This window comes from Pristis pectinata, chromosome 19 (assembly GCF_009764475.1).
Source record: "Pristis pectinata isolate sPriPec2 chromosome 19, sPriPec2.1.pri, whole genome shotgun sequence".
Lineage (NCBI taxonomy): Eukaryota > Metazoa > Chordata > Chondrichthyes > Rhinopristiformes > Pristidae > Pristis > Pristis pectinata.
Window position 1 is genome coordinate 250,299 of NC_067423.1, and position 20,605 is coordinate 270,903.

Here is a 20,605-nt window from a genome sequence, read left to right on the forward strand (position 1 = left end):
AACTTTTTCACCCAGAGGGTGGTCAGTATATGGAATGAGCTGCCAGAGGAAGTAGTTGAGGCAGGTACATTAACAACATTTAAAAGACACTTGGACAGGTCCATGGATAGGGAAGGTTTAGAGGAATATGGACCAAACACAGGCAGTATGACTAGCTTGGATGGGCATCTTGATTGGCATGCATGAGTTGGGCCAAATGGCCCATTTCTGTGCTCTATGACTCTATCGCTTTTATTTCAGGAACTTCAATCTTGATGCCAAGCCTGTTGTGTGGCATTTGTTCAAGTGCCTTCTGAGAGCCCATATAGGCTATATCAATTGAATTTCTTCATCATCCTTCTCAGTTAGCTCATCAAAAAACTCTCGGAAACATTTTCTCTGCACACTCCACTCTTACTTTCTCTGCAAATTAAAACACGCTTGTCTTCCAAAGGTCATTAACCTGAAATATTAACTCTATTTCTTTCCCTACAGATGCTGCCTGACCTGCTGTGTATTGCCAGCAATTTCTGTTTTCATTTCAGATTTCCAGCACCTGTGCTGTTGCTTTTAGTAGTACACGGGGGTGGGTTAAGAAAGGTATCAGGAACATAAAAAACAGAAGGATTAGGTCATTCAACCTCTCACACAAGCTTTGCCATTCAGTAAAATCATGCCTGATTGTTTTGTTTAGTGTCAGTTACCTACACAAACCCACCTTACTTGATTCTCTTTATATCAAAAAATCTGTTGATCTCTGTCATGAATAAACACTGACTGCGCCTCCATGTCCTCTTGGACAGAGAAGCTTGGAGAGCTGCGCATGATATGAATGCACCTTGAGAGGTACATAAGGTTGTTGATCTACAGATGCAAATAGTCACATGAAAACATGGTATTGTGGCAGTAATAGAGAACTGGAATAGAAATATTCTATAAATGTTCTTATGGAAATATAAAGAGTAAAAAGAAAGATGGTGATGGAAGGAGGTGTGGCGGTATTAATTAAAGAGGCATGCAGTACTGGAGAGTGAACGATTTAGAATTCCCATTGAACAGAGGTGCGTTAATCATTCATTACATGATGTGTTCTGGACAGATTTCATCATGAATTTGCTGTTTGCAAATTCAATAGGGCCCAAGACATTCGGCAGCATGGAATCAGCCTTATACAAAGGAAGGTGTTGGTAGGTGTTGGACAGTAAAGGCACCTACGTTAGACTATTGTTTATTAACTACAGTTCTGCCTTCAATACAATAATCCCAAGCAAGCTTGTCATCAAACTCTGGAACCCAGGACTCAACACCTCCCTCTGCAACTGGATCCTTGACTTTCTTACCAACAGACCGCAATCAGTGAGGATAGGCAGCAATACCTCTGGCACAATTATTCTCCTCCCTATACACTCATGACTGTGTGGCCAGATTCTGCTCTAGCTCCAGCTACAAGTTTGCAGATGATACCACCGTTGTAGGCCGTATCTCAAACAGCGGTGAGTCGGAGTACAGGAAGGAGATAGAGAGCTTAGTGGAATGGTGTCATGACAACAACCTTTCCCTCAATGTCAAGAAAACAAAAGAGCTGGTCATTGACTTCAGGAAAGGGGGCGGTGTACATGCACCTGTCCACATCAACGGTGCTGAGGTTGAGAGCTTCGAGTTCCTGGGAGTGAACATCACCAACAGCCTGTCCTGGTCAAATCACGTAGAGGCCGTGGCCAAGAAAGCTCACCAGCCCCTCTACTTACTCAGGAGGCTAAAGAAATTTGGTTTGTCCCCTTTGTCTCTTACCAACTTTTATCTAGGCAACATAGAAAGCATCCTATCTGGATGTACCATGGCTTGGTATGGCAACTGCTCTGCCCAGGACCGCAAGAAGCTGCAGAGAGTTGTGGACACAGCCCAGTGCATCACGGACACCAGCCCCCCCTCCTTGGACTCTGTCTTTACTTCTCGTTGTCTTGGTGAAGCAGCCAGCATAATCAAAGACCCCACCCACCCGGTACGTGCCCTCAGGCTCCTGTATCTTCTCTCCCCTTCCATCGGGTAGAAGATACAGGAGCCTGAGGGAACGTACCACCAGACTTAAGGACAGCTTCTACCCCACTGTGATAAGACTATTGAACGGTTCCCTTATACCATGAGATGGGCTCTGACCTCATGATCTACTTTCTCTGTAGCTGTGACACTTTACTCTGTACTGTTATTGTTTTTACCTGTACTACATTAATGCACTCTGTACTACCTCAATGCACTCTGTACTAACCCAATGTAACTGCACTGTGTAATGAATTGATCTGTACGATCGGTATGCAAGACAAGTTTTTCACCGTACCTCGGTAAAAGTGACAATAATAAACCAATACCAATACCTTTTAACACTGCTGCAGAATAGAAAGTGCAAAGAAACTTAGTTAGACAGGGAAGAGGCTTGGACCAGGGAAGAGGGTAGGGTTGGATGTGGGTGAGAAGCACAAGGATGGGGTGGAGGGTTGAAAATTGAAAGATGGGGCTGTAGGATGAGGGTCAGCTGGCCACACTCAGTGGTGGGGAAAATATGTGATTACTGCACTTGTGGGTGAGGGAAGGACTCATCAGGTGATCAATGGGAAATTTCAGGTAACTGACAGGTCTGTAGATTGGTGTGTGATAATCAATGTCAGTTGTGGATGTACTGGATGATTGGTGGGAAGGGGTGTTGAGCTGGGTAAAGGTTATAAGCTTTATGGATCGGTGGGAGTCAGAAGGTCAATATCTTAAAGGGTAGCCACTTAATTTAGATTGAGTGGGAGGGCCGGGACCCATTCCTAGAGGAACACTTTAGGTTGCACAGAAGCAAAATGCATAGATGCTATGAAAGTTATATTGGCAGGAGTATTCTGTGGATGTGCATGAAAACCCCAGAAATGTCTTAGGGTTAGGGTTAGGTTCAGATTTATCTTTATTCATTGTGAACATTGGCATATTGCAGGCATAAGGGATGTACTGGTCTCCATTAGTCAGGGCACCGAATACAGATATAAAACATTGGTCAGACCTCAGCTGGAGCACTGCATGCAGTACTGGTCAGCACACTATAGGAAGGATGTGATCGTGCTGGAAGGGGTGCAGAGAAGATTCACCAGGATGTTGCAGTTCAGTTATGAGGAGAGAATGGAGTAGCTAGTTCTGTTCTCCCTGGAGTGGAGAATGTTAAGACAGACATGATTGAGTACATAAAATACAGGGGTACAGATAGGGTAGACTGCAGGAACCTTTTCCCCATATCAAAGGTATATAAAAACTAGAGGACATACATTTTAGGGTAAGAACCATAGAATCATAAGGGGAAGAGATTTACAGGGGATCTGAGGGGAAGGATGCAAAGATCATTGCCAAAGGTGTAGCAATCTCTTCCCTCACTTCCTGTAAAACCTTGGACATATCCCATGTGGCCCTGATGACTTCTCTATCCTAATGTTTTTTAAGAGTTCCAGCACATCCGCTTTCCTCACATGGATATGCCCCAGCGTATCAGTCTGTCATACGCCATCCTCACAAACATCACGGTCTCTCTCTCTCTGGTGAATACTGAAGCAAAGTATTCAGTAAGGACCTCCCCTACCTCTTCCGACTCCAGGCACGTTTCCTCTTTTATCGCTGATCAGTCCTACCCTCACCCTGGTCACCCTCCTATTCTTCATACTGTTATATACTTTACAAACCTTACATACTGTTCCTTCCTCCAGCTCATAATGTAAATTCCTCAAGGGCCATGTCTGATTTCAGCTTCCTAAACCTTACATATGCCTCTTTGTTCCTGCAACACTTACTTAGCAGAGTGGGAGAACATGGATCAAATCGACTGGGGAACAATTCTTTTTGGTCATTAACACAAGACTAGATTGGAGCAGCTTTAGATAAATTCTTTACTTGCCTTTCATCCTTTAACACCTCCCTTACTACCCTTCTCACCAAACATTGCTCAGATTTTTGCCCCTTGACCCACAGATCTTGTACCTGATAACCTGGTCCAGTCTCTAGCCAACACTATCCCCCACACCTTACCGGACCCTCTGAACCTTTGACCCCCAACCCGGCAACCTCAGACTTGATCATGACCCGCCCTGCCCCTGCCCCAAAGGTCCTTCTGATATCCCAACCCTCCAAGGCTTAGGCTTTGACCCATTGATCTCTTGAATGTCCTGAGGGAAGGCCCAATCACCAGCCACAATCCTTGCCCACCTGGACCTTGACAGTCCTCAGCCAATGATCCTTCACCTGTAATTCCTGAAGAACATCAAAAAATGCATGTTGGAAATCTGAAATATAGACAGGAAGTGCTGGAAACATTCAGCAGATCAGGCAGCATCTGTGAATAAAGAAATAGTCACTGTTTCAGATCCAATACTTTGTTAGAACTTGGGCAGAGAAAAAAATGGGTTAGTTTTGTAGCAGAGAATGTGTAGGAGGGTTGGGTAGAACAAAAGGAATATCTCTGGGGTGAGATCAAATGAGTTAATGTAGCAGTTAGAATCAGATTATGCTTTTTTGCATATTGTGTTGGCACTTTAAATCTCCATCACACTCCCATGTTGACCTCTGTCTGTGACCTCCTGTACTGTTACAATGAAGCCCAACACAAGTTTAAGGAATCTCATCTGCCATCTGGGCATGTTGCTGCCTTCTCCCACTTTAGGTAACTTGCCCTTTCTGTCTGTCTGCATCAGAATTGGCCATTTCTGCTTGGTGTCATTTTGGCTCAGATTTTCTTTTCTCTCTGAAAAGTTGGCCTGTAGGGTATGTTATACAACTTTGTACTTTAATAGACAAAGGAGCAATAGTCTGATTCTAACTACTACTCTATTGCTACATTAACTCATTTGGTCTCTCCCTATCAGAGATATTCCCTTTATTCTACCCATCCCTTCCCACCTTCTCTGCTACTGAAAACTAGCTGTGTTTTATCTCTTTCCCAGTTCTGATGAAGGGTCTTTGACCTGATACATTAGCTGCTTCTCTTTCCACAGATGTCGTCGGACCTGAGCGTTTCCAGTATTTTCTATTTGTGCTTCTGAAGAACAATTCCCTCAACATTTAACTTTTTTGGTGATTAGACCCTGGATGTCTGGCTGCCTGCTATCTCCTGCTCCACTCCCCTCATGTCCAGACCTTGGGTCCATTGCAGAAAAGTCTTTCCCCTCTAGTGCACTGCTTTCAGAATCTATTGTCTCTGAAATGTATGTGTGGTTGAATCAGAGCTATAAACAGCAGAAAATTCAGCCTTTTTGCCTTGTGTGACCATTATTGAGATTGTTTCATTGTGGAAGTTTAACTGTCATCAGTTTTTTTTAGAAAATTCTTTTAAAAATAGCCTGAAGAAAGACTATAAGTCAATATAACTTACCTTTTCTTGACAAGCATGTGCTTTTGATTTTTGTTCTCTTTTCTACTACATTGAAGAAAGTATTGGTCTGATTACATTGGAGCTTTTGAGGCTAACAAATACATGAAATCGTGAAAACCTGACTAAGTTTTGGTTGCAATGAAACTGTAGTTATTCATGTAAATTATGTAAAATAATTAGTTCCAGACATGAAATAATCACATATTTGCTATTATTTTAATAAAGGATTCAATGACCCAAGATGACTGTTAAATGAGCTTGGTGTTATTCGAATGTGTAACCTGGGAGAAAGACAAAACTATTGATACTGAGCAGTACAAAAATCTGAAAATATTTTGAAGTTTGATTGTATTTAAATGGTCTCAGAATATTTAAAATGAAGAATGACGTGATCAATAATTTCCAATTTTTTTCAATGTTTTAAAAAATCCATGTGATAAATAATGGTTTTCTCTCTCATGTTTTCTAGCTCAAACTTGGAAAACTGGAAGAACTCAACAGGTTGAGCAGCATCTGCAAGGGGGAGGGTAGGAATTGTCGATGTTTTGGGTTGAGACCCTGCATCAGGGCAGAGTAGAGCGGGAAGGTGGCCTCCTTATGCTGGCTACCTTCCGTCTCCACTCAGTCCTGATGAAATGCTGACAGTTCTTTTCCTCCCCCAGAGATACTGCTCAACCCTCCGAGTTCCTCCAGCAGTTTGTTTTTTGCTGCAGATTCTAGCATCTGCCGTCTCTGGTGTCTCCTTTGAAACCTGGAAATTGAAGGGCAAGTAGAAGTTAATTCCTGAATTTAAATTTGAAAATGTTCGAGAGTTTAAAGAAAAAATGCATAAAGTGTTTGATTCTTTTTGATCTGCATATGTTTTATTAAACGATTACATGAAATATTGCAATATTGTAACCTTATAAATTTTGTATTTCATTCCTTCTGCTCGGTTGTTTTGTCTTTCCTGGTTTCCCACAATTTTTATGAATGTAAATATGTATAATAGGGAGTGTTAAATTTAAATTTATTTTCTGCATTTTTCCTTTTAAATCAAGTACCATTTCACAAGACTGCATAGAATTTGATGGCACAGCATTATCATAAAATATTCACAATGAGAAATGCCGTTAAAAGACATTGATGTGTCTACCATTGCAATTTTTTGAACTTGATCATTTCCTTTCACCTTGTTAATTCATATACCAATAATAGGCAAAAATATTAACATGAGAATGACTGAGTGCACACCTCCATAGCTATTTGAATTCTCCCAACAACGTATCCTGCCAATTTTAGAAATGCACTATTCCATTTGTAATTATTTTCACCTGCATCTCACATTTTCAAAGGTATGTCTTCTCTTTCAATCATTATCTTCTTGACAAATGTACTGAGCTGTTAAAATCGCAGTATTACCTGCTCCATTGTGATGTTTTTGTAAATCACAGTTTGATTCCATTCTGGGTTGAGGCTTTTCTGCACGTGCTTAGTTCTGCGCTTGTTCTCTACACTGTTGTAAAACGCAATGCATTAGTTAATAAATCCGATGTTTAAAAATTAGATATTGTATTGATAACCATTGAAATAAATTAAGCATCTGCACTCTCAGTTTTTTTGAAGAAGGTATGAGGATAGTTTCAGAATCTTTACACGCTACTTTCATGCAAGTTTGTCATTTTAACCCACAAACTGCTTTCAATAAATCAATAACTAATGCAATTTTAAACTTAATTTTCCAATTATACTTTTTGATGTTTTCCTATATTGGGAATATACAAGTTGTGTTAGTAGTGAACTCTTGCACGTAAACAAACTTGGTGGACATTTAAGAACATAAGAAATAGGAACCAGTTTAGGCTATTTGCTATTCAGTAAGGTCACAGCTGACCTACCTCAGCACCATGTCGCAGCATTAACCCCATATCAATTGATTCCCTTAATATTATATCTTGAACATGTCAGCAACTGAGCGTCCACAGTCCTCTTGGGTTGAGAATTCCAAAGATTCATTATTCTCTGGACAAATACATTTCTTCTCATTTCTGTACTTAATGGCTGAATGGCTTTATTGTAATGCATGACTCCTGGATCTGAACACTTGTCAGGACAAATATCCCTATATCTACCCTGTCAAGCCCCATCAGAATTTTGTGTGTTTCAGTTATTTCACCTAGAGTCACGATTATACAGCATGGAAATAGGCCCTCTGGCCCAACTGATCCATGCCGATCAAGTTGCCTGACTTAACTAGTCCCATTTGCCTGCATTTGGCCCATATCCACAATACCAGTCCTATCCATGTACCTGTCCAAATGTCTTTTAAATGTCATTATTGAACCCACCTCTACCAGTTCCTCTGGCAGATTATTCCACATACCCACCACCTTCTGTGTGGAAATATTTGTCCCAGGGTCCCTCTTAAATCTTTCCCCTCTCATGTTAAACCTATCCCCTCTAGTTTTGGACTCTCCTACCCCGGGTAAAATAATGTGGTTATTAAGCCTTTCTATGCCCCTCATGATTTTACAAAGGTCACCCCACTGCCTCCTATGCTCCAGGGAAGAAAGTCCTAGTCTATCCAGCTTCTCCTTATAAATCAAACCCTCTAGTCCTGGTAACATACTTAAATCTTTTTTGCACCCCTTCCAGTTTATTGACATCCTCTCATTGTTCTGAATATGATTACAGACAAAGTCTTCCTAACCTCTCCTCATAGGGCAAATCCCACTTAAGACCATAAGATATAGGAGCAGAATTAGGCCATTCGGCCCATTGAGTCTGCTCCACCATTCAATCATGGCTGATTTTTTTTATTCCAACACTTCTCTCCGTAACCCTTAACCCCTTTACCAATCAAGTAATATCAACCTTTTCCTTAAATACATCCAATGACTTGGCCTCCACAGCCCTCTGTGGCAACAAATTCCACAGATTCACCACCCTCTGGCTGAAGGAATTCCTTCTCATCTCAGTTTAAAGGGAGGCTGTATTTATTCTGAGGCTGCGCCCTCAGATCCCAGACTCTCCTACATCCTCTCCACGTCCACTCTATCCACATCCCAGAAATCAGTTTGGTGAACTTTTTTCCACTCCAAGGCAGATGTATCCTTCGTTCAGTAGGGAGAGCAGAACTGCATGCAATATTCTCACTTGGGACCTATACAAATCCAACAAAACATTTTACTGTTTCCAAATCCTCTTGCAAAGAAGTCCATCCTTCCCTTTACACAAAAAGCTCAAATGATAACCTTAACTTCAGCAAGAATTCAGAGCTGTACCAATAACCTACTGGTGAACAAGACAAATTGGAGTCTATAAAGGAAGTCTACATCAGAGTCAGTCATACAGCACAGAAGAAGGCCCTTCGGCCCACCACATTCATGATGACCTACTTGCCCATCTGCACTAATCCCATTTGCCACGTTATGACTGTATCCTTCTATGCCTTGCCTATTCCAGTGTCTCTCTAGTTGTCTCTTAAACACAGTAATTACGTCTGATTCCATCACCACCTCTGTCAGCAAGTTCCAGATAGCAACCACTCTCTGTAATTTAATCTTACCCATCAAAGCCCCTTAAACCTATGTCCTCTTGTTTTTGATACCTCCATCATAGGAAAAAGATTGACTACCTACCCTATCCATGCTTCCTAATCTTGCAGACTTCTGTCAGGTCACCACTCAGCCTCCTTCGCTCCAGGGAAAACAAGCCCATTCTATCCAGTCCTTCCCCATAACTAAAGTCCTCCAATCCAGGCAACATTCTGGTGAACCTCTGCACTCTCTCCAATGCAATCACATCCTTCCTACAGTCTGGTGACTAGAAATTCACACAATACTCCAAGTTTGGTCTAACCAGTGTTTTGTAAAGTTGCAACATAACGTCCCAACTCTTCTATTCTTGGCCCTGATATACAAAGGCAAGCATGCCTTCTTCACCACCTGTGTTGCCATATTAATCTTGAGTCATAAGATTCTCTGCCTATTTTCAATGGTAAATCTCGATTTTACACAAATGCAATTTTGCTTAAATTTTAACATGGAATATGTGTACCTCGGAATTGGTCATTTCTTGAAATGGAGTGTAAACACTGGGTTCACGGCAGGCAAAAAATATGTTTCTCGAGCCATCATTACTGAAAAATTCAGTTGTGTGCAAGGCTGGAGGGAGATTGTACTACCAAACAGGGCTTAAAGTTTTACAAAGGCCTTTCCTCTGAGTACTCCATTATTATAGAGTTTGCAAAGGAAATCAATAGGCCTATTGACCAAGACTGGGTCTGGGTGTCACAGGGAAGAGATATCCAGAAATGGGGATAGTAGAATATCAGGAGTATTGGGTCAGGTTCAATGGTAGGTTAGGAGTTACAGGATGGGATCTGGGTGAGTCAGTGAATTAGTGAGTGTGTTCGTGTATTGAGTGAGTGTTGTGTGCTTGGAGAAGGAGCAGGGTGTGGTAAGGGGGATTGAGGGAGGTTGAACAAGTACGTTCTCTGAAGGCATTAAACTGATTCAACTTCCCAGTACCAGATTAGAGGCTGAGCAGATCGATATTCTAGGTTATGCTAAATTAGCCCTCACAAGCAACATGCAGGTCTACTTCCACCTGTGGCTGAGGACTTTGAACCATGAATGAATAATGTGGAAATCACTCCAAGTCGGATGAGGTATATCCGGGGTCCACAATGTGTCCATGCATGGTACTCAGGGCCCAGAATGAAAGTCATGAGTTTTGTGCAATTTGTCGCAAGATCAACATTTTCCATTATTTGATTTTTCATTGCAATGGAATTACATAGCGAAGAAAAACATGGCACTATGCAATCTATTTTCTTGACTGCAATCCCTTTCTCATTTGAACTAGTTGAAGTAAAATGATTAAGAGGGTGTTCTAAGTCAGAGGATTTCCAGTGGTTTCTGTTTCACTTTAAGCTTATTAAATTCTGCATAGAGGACTCTTATGTCTATGCAAACATTTTACCATGGAGACAGCCTGCAGATGCAAAGAGCTAAACATCCAAGTAAATTCTTATCTACTATTATGTATTACTTCTGAAAGAAGTAAATAACTGAAACAAAGTAACTTTCTCGATATGTTGTGGCTTGAATAGAGCATAGAACCATAGAACAATACAGCACAATACAGGCCCTTCGGCCCACCATGTTGTGCCGACCTTCAAACCACACCTAAGACTATTTAACCCCTTCCTCCCACATATTCCTCTATCTTAAATATAGAACCATAAAACATTGCTTCACAACAGCATGCATTTTGTGGGGCAGAACACAACTGATCATCAGCGAAAAGTTACTTTCGCAGAAGTACTTGTGGAATTAGAAAGTGAGTCAGTTCATGCTGATGTGAATCATTGAGTTTCTGTCTCAGGGTGAACTGTAGAACCTGTGGACACATCACCTGCTCTGCTCTCCTGAAAACAAAGGCTTTGTATGATAATTCTATAATGATTGGAAGAAAAGTGACAGGGTAATCATTGTATGAGTTTAATCTCTTCCATCTCTCTATTACACTGGCAGAAACTATGTATTTGAAAGATTGACTCACATTTCACTGATCTGGCTGAGAATGTAATCAAAAGTGCTTTGCTCTTTGTATGTGCAATAGAATGAAATTACAACTGAAGCTATTTCATTTCAAAGGTCCAATAAGGAATTGATGCTCATTTTGAAATAAGTTTACGTTCGCAGCTACTTGATTAATATGCCAAACTTAGAAAACCTCTGCAATGAAGTTCTTTGTCAATGAGTTTTAACCAAGACTTTTCCCAATTCTCCCTTAAACATTTTGTGTAAAACTGAGAATGCAGATCTCTCCGTAACTTTATTATGTTTTCACTCATCAGAAATGCTTCTGTTCAAATGTATCTGTAAAATAAAATTTAGTGAAACAAATATTAATATCATTATCCACATTCTTGGACTGCAGTGATGTTCAAACTTTTAACCTTTTGCAAATTCAAGCTTTCTTTGCTAGCTATTAGCATTTAACCACATCGATAAGAAATAAATAAACACAGGTAAAATTTTATATACAATTGCATTTCCTTTTGTGCCCTGCCCAAGAAACAATGGCCTCATCTCAACACATGTCTACACAGGGCGGCGCAGTAGCGTAGCAGTTAGCATAATGCTATTACAGCGCCAGTGATTTGGGTTCAATTCCCGCCGCTGTCTGTAAGGAGTTTGTACGTTCTCCCCATGACTGCGTGGGTTTCCTCTGGGTGCTCTGGTATCCTCCCACATTCCAAAGATGTACGGGTTAGCAGGTTAACCGGGGTGTAATTGGACAGTGTGGGCTTGTTGGGCCAGAAGGGCTTGTTACCGTGCTGTATAAATAAAGTTTAAAAAGCTTGCATTTGATGGAGTCAGGAGCTGGCTATCCAGTGCAATGTCCTGGCACTTCCAAGTCACATGCAATGAGCTTTGGTGCAACTAATGGGACACTGCACATTTCTGGTGGTTTACAAATGATTAGCAGTCACATGCCCTGTTGGGCTTTTCTGCAGTAAGTGGATGGAAATTGGACCAGAATTTGTTTAGAGGAGAGGGGCAGAAATCAGAGCAGTGGAATATTTTGTGGGAGAATTGGAGGCGGCACATGGACAATTAGGTCAGATAATTTTGTCAGAGGTGTAGGCTATTGATAAAGAGGTGTTGGTAGGGATAGGTAATTCCAGGAGAAGGGAAATAACCCAAGGATGAAAGAAATTAATACGGTTGGGCCACTACTGTGGTCCTAGTCCAGCAGTGCGCTTGGAAGACAAGGTTCATCCAGGAGTGTCCACCAACAGGCAGCCCAAGGACCACATGATCTTATTCTCTAGAAATTGTGGCAGGAGCACAAGAATGACTGACACCATGCAGAGCTCAGTCAAACATCTAGAGTGATGGAAAATGACCTGGGAATGCTTGTTAACTCTGGATAAAGATCAATTTCCAGTTGCTTAACAAAAACTTGTGCAACTGAATTTCAAATCAAAAAAAATTTACCCATGCTAGATGACCATAAGCAAGCTGGTACTTCCAAGTTATGGAGGTAGCAGATTAGTGTGGCAGAAAATTAGTCAAAGAGTAGAAAACAGAGTGGGGATAAATGGGATGGCCATAACTGAGGCCATGGGGTCCATCCTGGTCGCTTAGCTGTTCATGTTTTGGATTAATGACAAATAAAAAGACAGTGTAATATCTAAATTTACTTTCAGGACCTGAAATGTCGACTATCCCTTTGCATCCACAGGTGCTGCCTGACCCACCAAGTTCCTCCAAGCAGTTTTTTTTTCTGGGATTCAAGGTGCATTGACAAACCGGATCCAAAAATGGCTGGTGATAGGGAGCAGAGAGTAGAGGATGAGATGGATTTTCTGACGTACCCTGTAACCAGTGGTGTAGTGCAGGGATTAGTGCTGGGACCATTGTTGTTTGTCATATATAAATGACCGGAGCGAGAATATCGGTGGACCGATCGGTAAGTTTGCTGATGACTAAAACATTGGTGGAGTAGTAGATAGCGAAGAAGGTTGCGAAAGGATACAGAGGGATATAGATAACTTGGAAAGTTGGGTGGAGTGGTGGAAGATAGAATTTAATCCAGACAAGTGTGACCTTAGGGTGCAAATTCACAGCTCCCTGAAAATGGCAACAAAGGCAGATAAGGTAATAGACAAGCCATTATGCATGCTTGCCTTCACAGGCTGAGGCGCTGAGTACAAGATTTGGGACGTCATGTTGCAGCTGTGCAAAACACTAGTCAGGCTGCATTTGGAGTACACAAGAGAGACTGCAGATGCTGGAAATCTGGAGCAACACACTCAGCCTGAAATGTCAACTGTTCATTTCCCTCCATAGATGCTGCCTGACCCACTGAGTTCCTCCAACATTTTGTGTGCATTGCATTTGGAGTAGTGCGTACAGTACTGGTCACAACACCAAAGGATGTAGTAGCATTAGAAAGAGATCGGAAGAGATTCACCAGGATGTTGCCTGGAATGGTAGTTATAAGGAAATTGTATAAAGATGGGTTTATTCCCACTGGAACGTACGAGGCAGAGGAGTGACCTTATAGAGGTTTAAAAAATGATTAGGGATATAGAAAAGGTAGACGCGAGAATCTTTATCGCAGGATAGAGCATGAGTAGAGGGCACAGGTTTATTGATAGAGGGAAGAAAAATTTAAAGGAGATTTGAGGGGAAAGTTTTTCCCCCAGAGGGCAGTGGGTATATGGAATGAGATGCCAGAAGAAGTGGGAGAGGCGATTACAATTACGATGCTTAAAAGACATTTGGACAGGTACATGGAGAGGAAAGGAGCAGAGGGATGTGGGTCTAACATGAGTAAATGGTATTAGTGTAGATGACTATCACGGTCAGCATGGACAAAATGAGCTGAAGGTCCCTTTTCTGTGCGGTACAATTCCAAACCCACCAACTTCACCCAAATCCTCTGAGCTCTCACCTACACTATAGGAAACTAGTGGTAACCAATTAACCCATCTTTGGGATGTGGGAGAAAACTGGAGCACTGGGGAACTTGCATGGTCACAGGAAGACCCCCCAACACACAGCACCCAGTGTAGGAAAATAATGACAAGGTAGAAGACCAGCTATGTTCTTGTGAGCTTGTGAATGGCAGAGCAAGCTTGAAGGGCCAGATGGCTTGCTTCTATTTTTTAGTTACTACATTATTATATCCTCAGTGTTAGATTTGATACCTTGATCCACAAGCGTTTTTCTCAATCTGAGCTGAGAGGGGAAAGATTTAGAGTCATAGAGTAATACAGCACAGAAACAGGCTCTTCAGCCCATCTAGTCCATTCTGACCACTTTCCAGCCCATGTTTCTAGCTGGTCAAGATCACGCTGCAAGCTTTGATAGCCTTCCTCGCTGTCCATTACGGCCCCAATCTTGGTGCCACTGAGTCATAGAGCACTACAGGACAGAAACAGGCCCTTCAGCCCACCTAGTCCATGCCAGCCTAGTTTTCTACCTAGTCTCATCTACCTGCACCCGGACCAGAGCCCTCCATACCTCTCTCATTCACGTACCTATCCAAACTCCTCTTAAATGTTACAATTGAACCCGCATCTACCACTTCTGCTGGCAGCTCGTTCCACACTCGCACCACACTCCAAGTGAAGCAGTTCCCCCTCAGATTCCCCTTAAATATTTCACCTTTCACTCTAAACCTCTAGTTCTAGTCTCACCAAACCTGAGGGGAAAAAGCTGGCATGCATTCACCCTATCTATACCCCTCATAATTTTGTATACTTTCATAAGATCTTCTCTCATTCTCCTATGCTCCAGGGAATAAAGTCCAAACCATTCAACCTATCCCTGTAACTCAGGTCCTCAAGTCCCGACAGCATCCATGTAAATTTTCTCTGCACTCTTTCAAGCTTATTGATATCTTTCCTGCAGGTAGGTGACCAGAACTGCACACAATACTCTAAGTTCGGCCACACCATGTCTTGAGCAACTTCAAAATAATATCCCAACTCTTGTATTCAATGCTCTGATTTGTGAAGGCCAAAGAGCCAAAAGCTCTCTTTATGACCCAATCTACCTGCGATGCCAATTTCAAGGAATTATGGATCTGTATTCCCAGGTCCCTCCGTTCTACTGCACACCTCAGAGCCCTACCATTCACTGTGTAAATCCTACCCGGGTTTGTCCTCCCAAAGTGCATCACCTTACACATGTCTACATTAAATTCCATCTGCCATTTTTCAGCCCATTTTCCCAGCAGGTCCAGATCACTTTGAAAGCTTTGATAGCCTTCCTCGCCGTCCACTACGCCTCAACGTTGGCGTCATCAGCAAATTTCCTGATCCAGTTTAACACATTACCATCTAAACCATTAATATAGATGATAAACAACAACAGACCCAGCACCGATCCCTGCGGGACACCAGTGGTCACAGTCCTCCAATCATAGTGACAGCCATCTACTACCACTCTCTAGCTTATCCTGTGAAGCCAACATTGAATCCAATTGATGACTTCATCCTGAATGCCAAGCGATGTAACCTTCTGGAGCAACCTGCCATGTGGGACTTTGTCAAAGGCCTTGCCAAAACCCACGTAGACAATGTCCACCACCGTCCCTTCATCAACCTTTCAGGTAACCTCCTCAATAAACTCTATTAGATTGGTTAGATATGACCTGCCATGAACAAAGCCATGTTGACTAACCCTAATCCAGCTCTGTCTATCCAAATACTTATATATCCTGTCCCTCAGAATACTCTCCAATAATTTACTCAAGACTGACGTCAGGCTCACTGGCCTATAATTTCCTGGTTTATTCTTAGAGCCTTCCTTCAACAACGGAACCACATTAGCTATCCTGCAGTTCTCCAGCACCTCATCCATGGCTAAGAACATTCTAAATATCTCTGCCAGCTTCCCTGCAATTTCTGCACTAGCCTCCCACAAAGTCAAAGGGAACACTTCGTCAGGCCCTGGGGATTTATCCACCCTAATTCACCCTAATTCACCTCAGCAAGCACCTCCTCTTCCATGACCTCATTCCTCTTTTTCCTCAGTTCTATACACTCCTTTGTGTCTGTTTCCCGAGTAAACAGAGGTGGAAAAAATCAATTTACTATCTCCCCCATCTCTTTTGGCTCCACGCTGATCTTCAAGAGAACCAATTTTGTCCCTTGTTATCCTTCTGCTCTTAATACAGCTATAGAAACCCTTTGGATTTTCTTTCCCCTTGTCTGCCCTCTTGTCCTCTTTTTGCCCTCCTGATTTCTCTCTTAAGTGTTCTCTTGCACTTCTTAAACTCCTCAAAGCATCTCATTTCACCCTAACTGCCTATATCTGATATGCACCTCCTTTTTCTTTACCAGGGCCTCAATAGTATGAGCTACCAGGAGAGGCTGGACAAACTTGGGCTCTCTTCTCTGGAGCGGCAGAGGCTGAGGGGTGATCTGTTGGAAGTGTATAAAATTATGACCGGCATAGATAGGGTGGACAAGCATTCCCATTACTGAGAGATCCAATACCAGAGGGCATACATTTAAGGTGAGAGGGGGGGAAGATTCAGAACAGAGGTGAGGGGTACATTTTTTTTACTCAGAAAGTGTTGGATGCCTGGAATGCGCTGCCTGATAGGGTGGTGGAGGTAAATTCATTGGGGGGTTTTAAGAGGGGCTTGGAAGGGCACATGAATAAGAGGAACATTGAGGGATATGGGCATACTGTAGGTAGGAGGGAGTAGCTATGTCGGGACGACATTGTGGGCTGAAGGGCCTGTTTTGTACTGTACTGTTCTATGTTCTATGTTTCAATGTCCCTCGATAACCAAGGTTCCCTAAACCTGTTAGCCTAACTTTTAATCATAACTGGAACATACAGATTCTGTACTCTCAATATTTCACTCTTGGCCTCCCACTTACCAAGCGTCTCTTTGCCAGAAAACAACCTATCCGAATCCACGCCTGCCAGATTCCTTCCGATGCCCTCAAAATTGGCCAGTATCACCTTCACTCTTGTTGGGACCTCTGCATATTGATTAAGGAAACTTTCCTGAACACATTTGAGAAACTCGATCCCATCCAGTCCTTTTAGAGTATGGGAGTCCCAGTCAATATGTGGAAAGTTAAAATCACCAATGATCTAAAAACCTGAAGCCCTCCTCCCTGCACCATCTGCTTAGCCACATGTTAAACTGCATTATCGTCCTATTTCTTGCCTTACTGGCACGTGGCATGGGTAGCAATCCTGTCATCTGCAAATTTGCTGATCATTTACCACATTATCATCTAAATCATTAATAAAGATGTTTTTACCTTCACTACATCAATGCACTCTGTACTAACCCAATGTAACTGCACTGTGTAATGAATTGACCGTACGATCGGTATGCAAGACAAGTTTTTCACTGTACCTTGGTACAAGTGACAATAATAAACCAATACCAATAAACAACAACAGACCAAACACTGATCCCTGCGGCACACCAGTAGTTGCAGGCCTCCAGTCAGAAAGACAACCACCTACTACCACTTTCTGGCTTCTCCTGCTAAGCTAATGTTGAATCCAATTGGCTACCTCATCCTGAATGCCAAGCAACTTAACCTTCTGGAGCAGCTTCCCATGCAGGACTTTGTCAAAGGCCTTGCTAAAGTCTATACAGACAACGTCCACTGCCTTTCCCTCATCGACCTTCTCGGTAACCTCCTTGACTAACTCTATAAGATTGGTTAGACATGACCTACCATGCACAAAACCATGTTGACTATCCCTTTACTATCCAAATACTTATATATCCTGCCCCTTAGAATACCTTCCGATAATTTACCCACGACTGACGTCAGGCTCACCGCCTGTAATTTCCCCACTTATTTTTAGTGCTTTTCTTGAACAACGGAACAATATCAGCTATCCGCCAGTCCTCTGACACCTCACCCATGGCTAAGGATATTTTAAATATCTGTCAGGGCCCCTGCAGTTTCTGCACTAGCCTCCCACAATGTCTGAGGGGACACCTTGTCTGGCCTTGGGGATTTATCCACTTTCATTTGCCTCAAGACAGCCAGCACCTCCTCTTCCATAATCTGGATATAGTCCATGACCTCACAACTCTTTTGCCTCAGTTCTATAGTCTTTGTGACTGTGTCCATAGTAAATACAGATGCAAATTGCCCCTTTTAGCCTCCTGATTCCCTACTTAAGTTCACTCTTGCTTCCTTCTTTCCTCAATGGCCCTGCCTGATTTCAGCTTGCTAAACTTTACATTTGCTTCCTTTTTATTTTTGACTAAATTTGCAAACTCGCTTATCATTCAAGGTTCCTGAACCTTGCCGTCCTTGTCTGTCTTCCTCACAGGAACATGTTGGCCCTGAATTCTGACCAACTGGCCGTTAAACAACTCCCACATGTCAGATAACAGCTGCTCCCAATCTACTCTTCCCAGCTCCTACTAATATTGCTGTAATTAGCCTTTCCCCAATTAAGAACTTCCCCCAAGATTCAGCCTTATCCATAACTATCAGAAAACTTACTGAATTATGATTACTGTTCCCAATATGCTCTCCCACTGAAACTGTAATCACCTTGCCAGGCTCATTTCCCAAAAAAAGGTCTAGTATGGCATTGAAGTATACTTCAGCCATCAGTCCCACCATGTTCAATAAATTGTTCTAAAAAATGAAACTTTGCAATCTGTTAGCAGTGAATAAGATCATTTTTCTCTCTGATGACATTATAGTTCATTGAAATAAATGGGTAGCCCAGATCCTATATTGTATTGAAATGTTACTGCAGTTACTTGTGCTACCCTCTGTTCACCATCTGATTTTACAGACCTCCATCAAATCTTCTTTTGATTATCTTTATTAAAAAAAAGACAGAGAATTTATATTCACATCAACATTTTCACGGAAATTAGGAGAAGGAGCAAAACATGCGAGAATAAAAATTTTTGCCAATTATTGCTGGACAAGAAGAATGAAAACCTATGGCAATGGCTGTGTTAAATATGCATGGCACTGGATTATCACTGGCTGATATTGATTTGAATGCTAGTGGAGGGACTGCAGAATTACAATCCTATTCACCTCCCCTCCTGATTGGAAGAGTTTAATTGGAGCCAAATCGTTCCACTAGGGAAGAGCACAGAGAGAATCAATTTTCAATTGCGTTTTCAAAGAAGTGATGAACTCCTATGGTTTGGGGCTTGACAAACTGATGTCAGAATGATCTGAAAGCAACATGTGGTTAGTTGAACATTTAAGAAATAGGCAGATCAAGGAAATGGAATATTATCTCTTCTCTGGCTGGGTTTAAGCCAGTTATTTAATTTGGCCCCGCTACACAGAATACAAAAGCTGACATTTGACATACGACAGAGATGACATTTTCAAGTACAGCAGCAAATGTACAATGGTTGCACACTTCTTATTCTAAAGCAACAATAGCAAATAACTGCACCTCAAGCATCAATGCAGCTTGTTCTAATTTCAAAGTTTGACTTGCCTCCTACCTTCATGCAAAATAAATACCTGACTGGAAGGTTAGTGAAGGGTTTTTTTCTTTGTTGGCCTATAAAGCACATGTAGACATCACAACACTGGTGATTCACAAACCCCAGTGGCTTGCTTCAGTATTTACAGTCTGTCCCCAGGTGACGAGCTCCTGACTTACCAACACCCCAATTTATGACCAAGCTCCCATAATATTAAATTCAAAGGTCTGATGTATACACATTTGTTCCTACAAGTGGCAGAACTAATTTCTTCTCTCTCCACTTTCAGTAATTGTTATCAGTCTTATGTACTCTTTATGCCATTCACTGCACCACTGTGATGTGGGTGCCATATTGAGTCAATTTTGTGTATTTTATGACCTACTTGCAAAATTGACTTATAGGTGCCTGTAAAAACGGAACTCGTTTGTTACCTGGGGGCGTACTGTAAACATATTTAGATGACAATGCGAAGATTAGCCCTCTACAAACCTTCAAGTCAACAAAACTGAGACATGACAAAACAAAAAGTAAACTATATCATTGTGAAAGAGCTCAGTTATTAGTTTTTGACAACAGCTTTGCAGAACCTGTAAGGTAAAGATGTACCTAGGACTTCATCTCCACAAGTTTCTGTGCTGAGGTGATTCAAGGCCAAAAGGAGTTGTCAGATTTCATCTGGCGTGTACTGCACATGCACAAGATAACTTAAAGGTATATACATTCGAAAGTACAAGAAGTCTGAATTATTTCCTTTGTTAGTTACCCACGTTCTGTACTGACCAGCTGACTGCAATATTCAGCTGCACAGAAGGAAGTAATGTTACTTTTCCTGTGTTGCTGCCTGCTGGATTTTCATTGAATTTTGTGGTCTTTATTGCACAATTTAATCCTCTGTTTAAATGCAGATCTTAACACCTGCCCTAAAGCTGTGTTGCAGCTGGACTGACACATTAATTCATAAGGACTCTGATTTGGACCCAGTACTGTACTCATACCAACTGACCAATGCACTGTATTGCACCAGCATAAAACTTGGGTAACCATGTTCTTTTTCACTATTGCATTACATTAACAATTTCTTTCTCTCCTGGATGTTTAAGCCTCTATCACGTTTCTGTTATACTTAGGAAGTGATTAACTTTAGAGGTGAATTCTTATTTTGAAGTGTTGACCAGTCATTAATCAAATGACTGATAAGTAGACCAAATAAGTAATGCCTGTCATGCCACATACTAATATAAATGTGCAACAGAACCCAGCTCTAAA

At 41.8% G+C, this 20,605-nt stretch overlaps 1 protein-coding gene across 6 annotated transcripts in view; it reads right to left on the reverse strand.

Moving 5' to 3' along the window:
- The window catches only part of pcloa (piccolo presynaptic cytomatrix protein a), a 528,901-nt gene that overhangs the window by 176,133 nt on the left and 332,163 nt on the right, over positions 1–20,605 (reverse strand). For all 6 annotated transcript variants that reach the window (XM_052034279.1, XM_052034276.1, XM_052034278.1 and 3 more), the window contains one exon: positions 6,767–6,860. In XM_052034279.1, the coding sequence (XP_051890239.1) occupies positions 6,767–6,860 (94 nt within the window). The remainder of the gene's footprint in view (positions 1–6,766; positions 6,861–20,605) is intronic.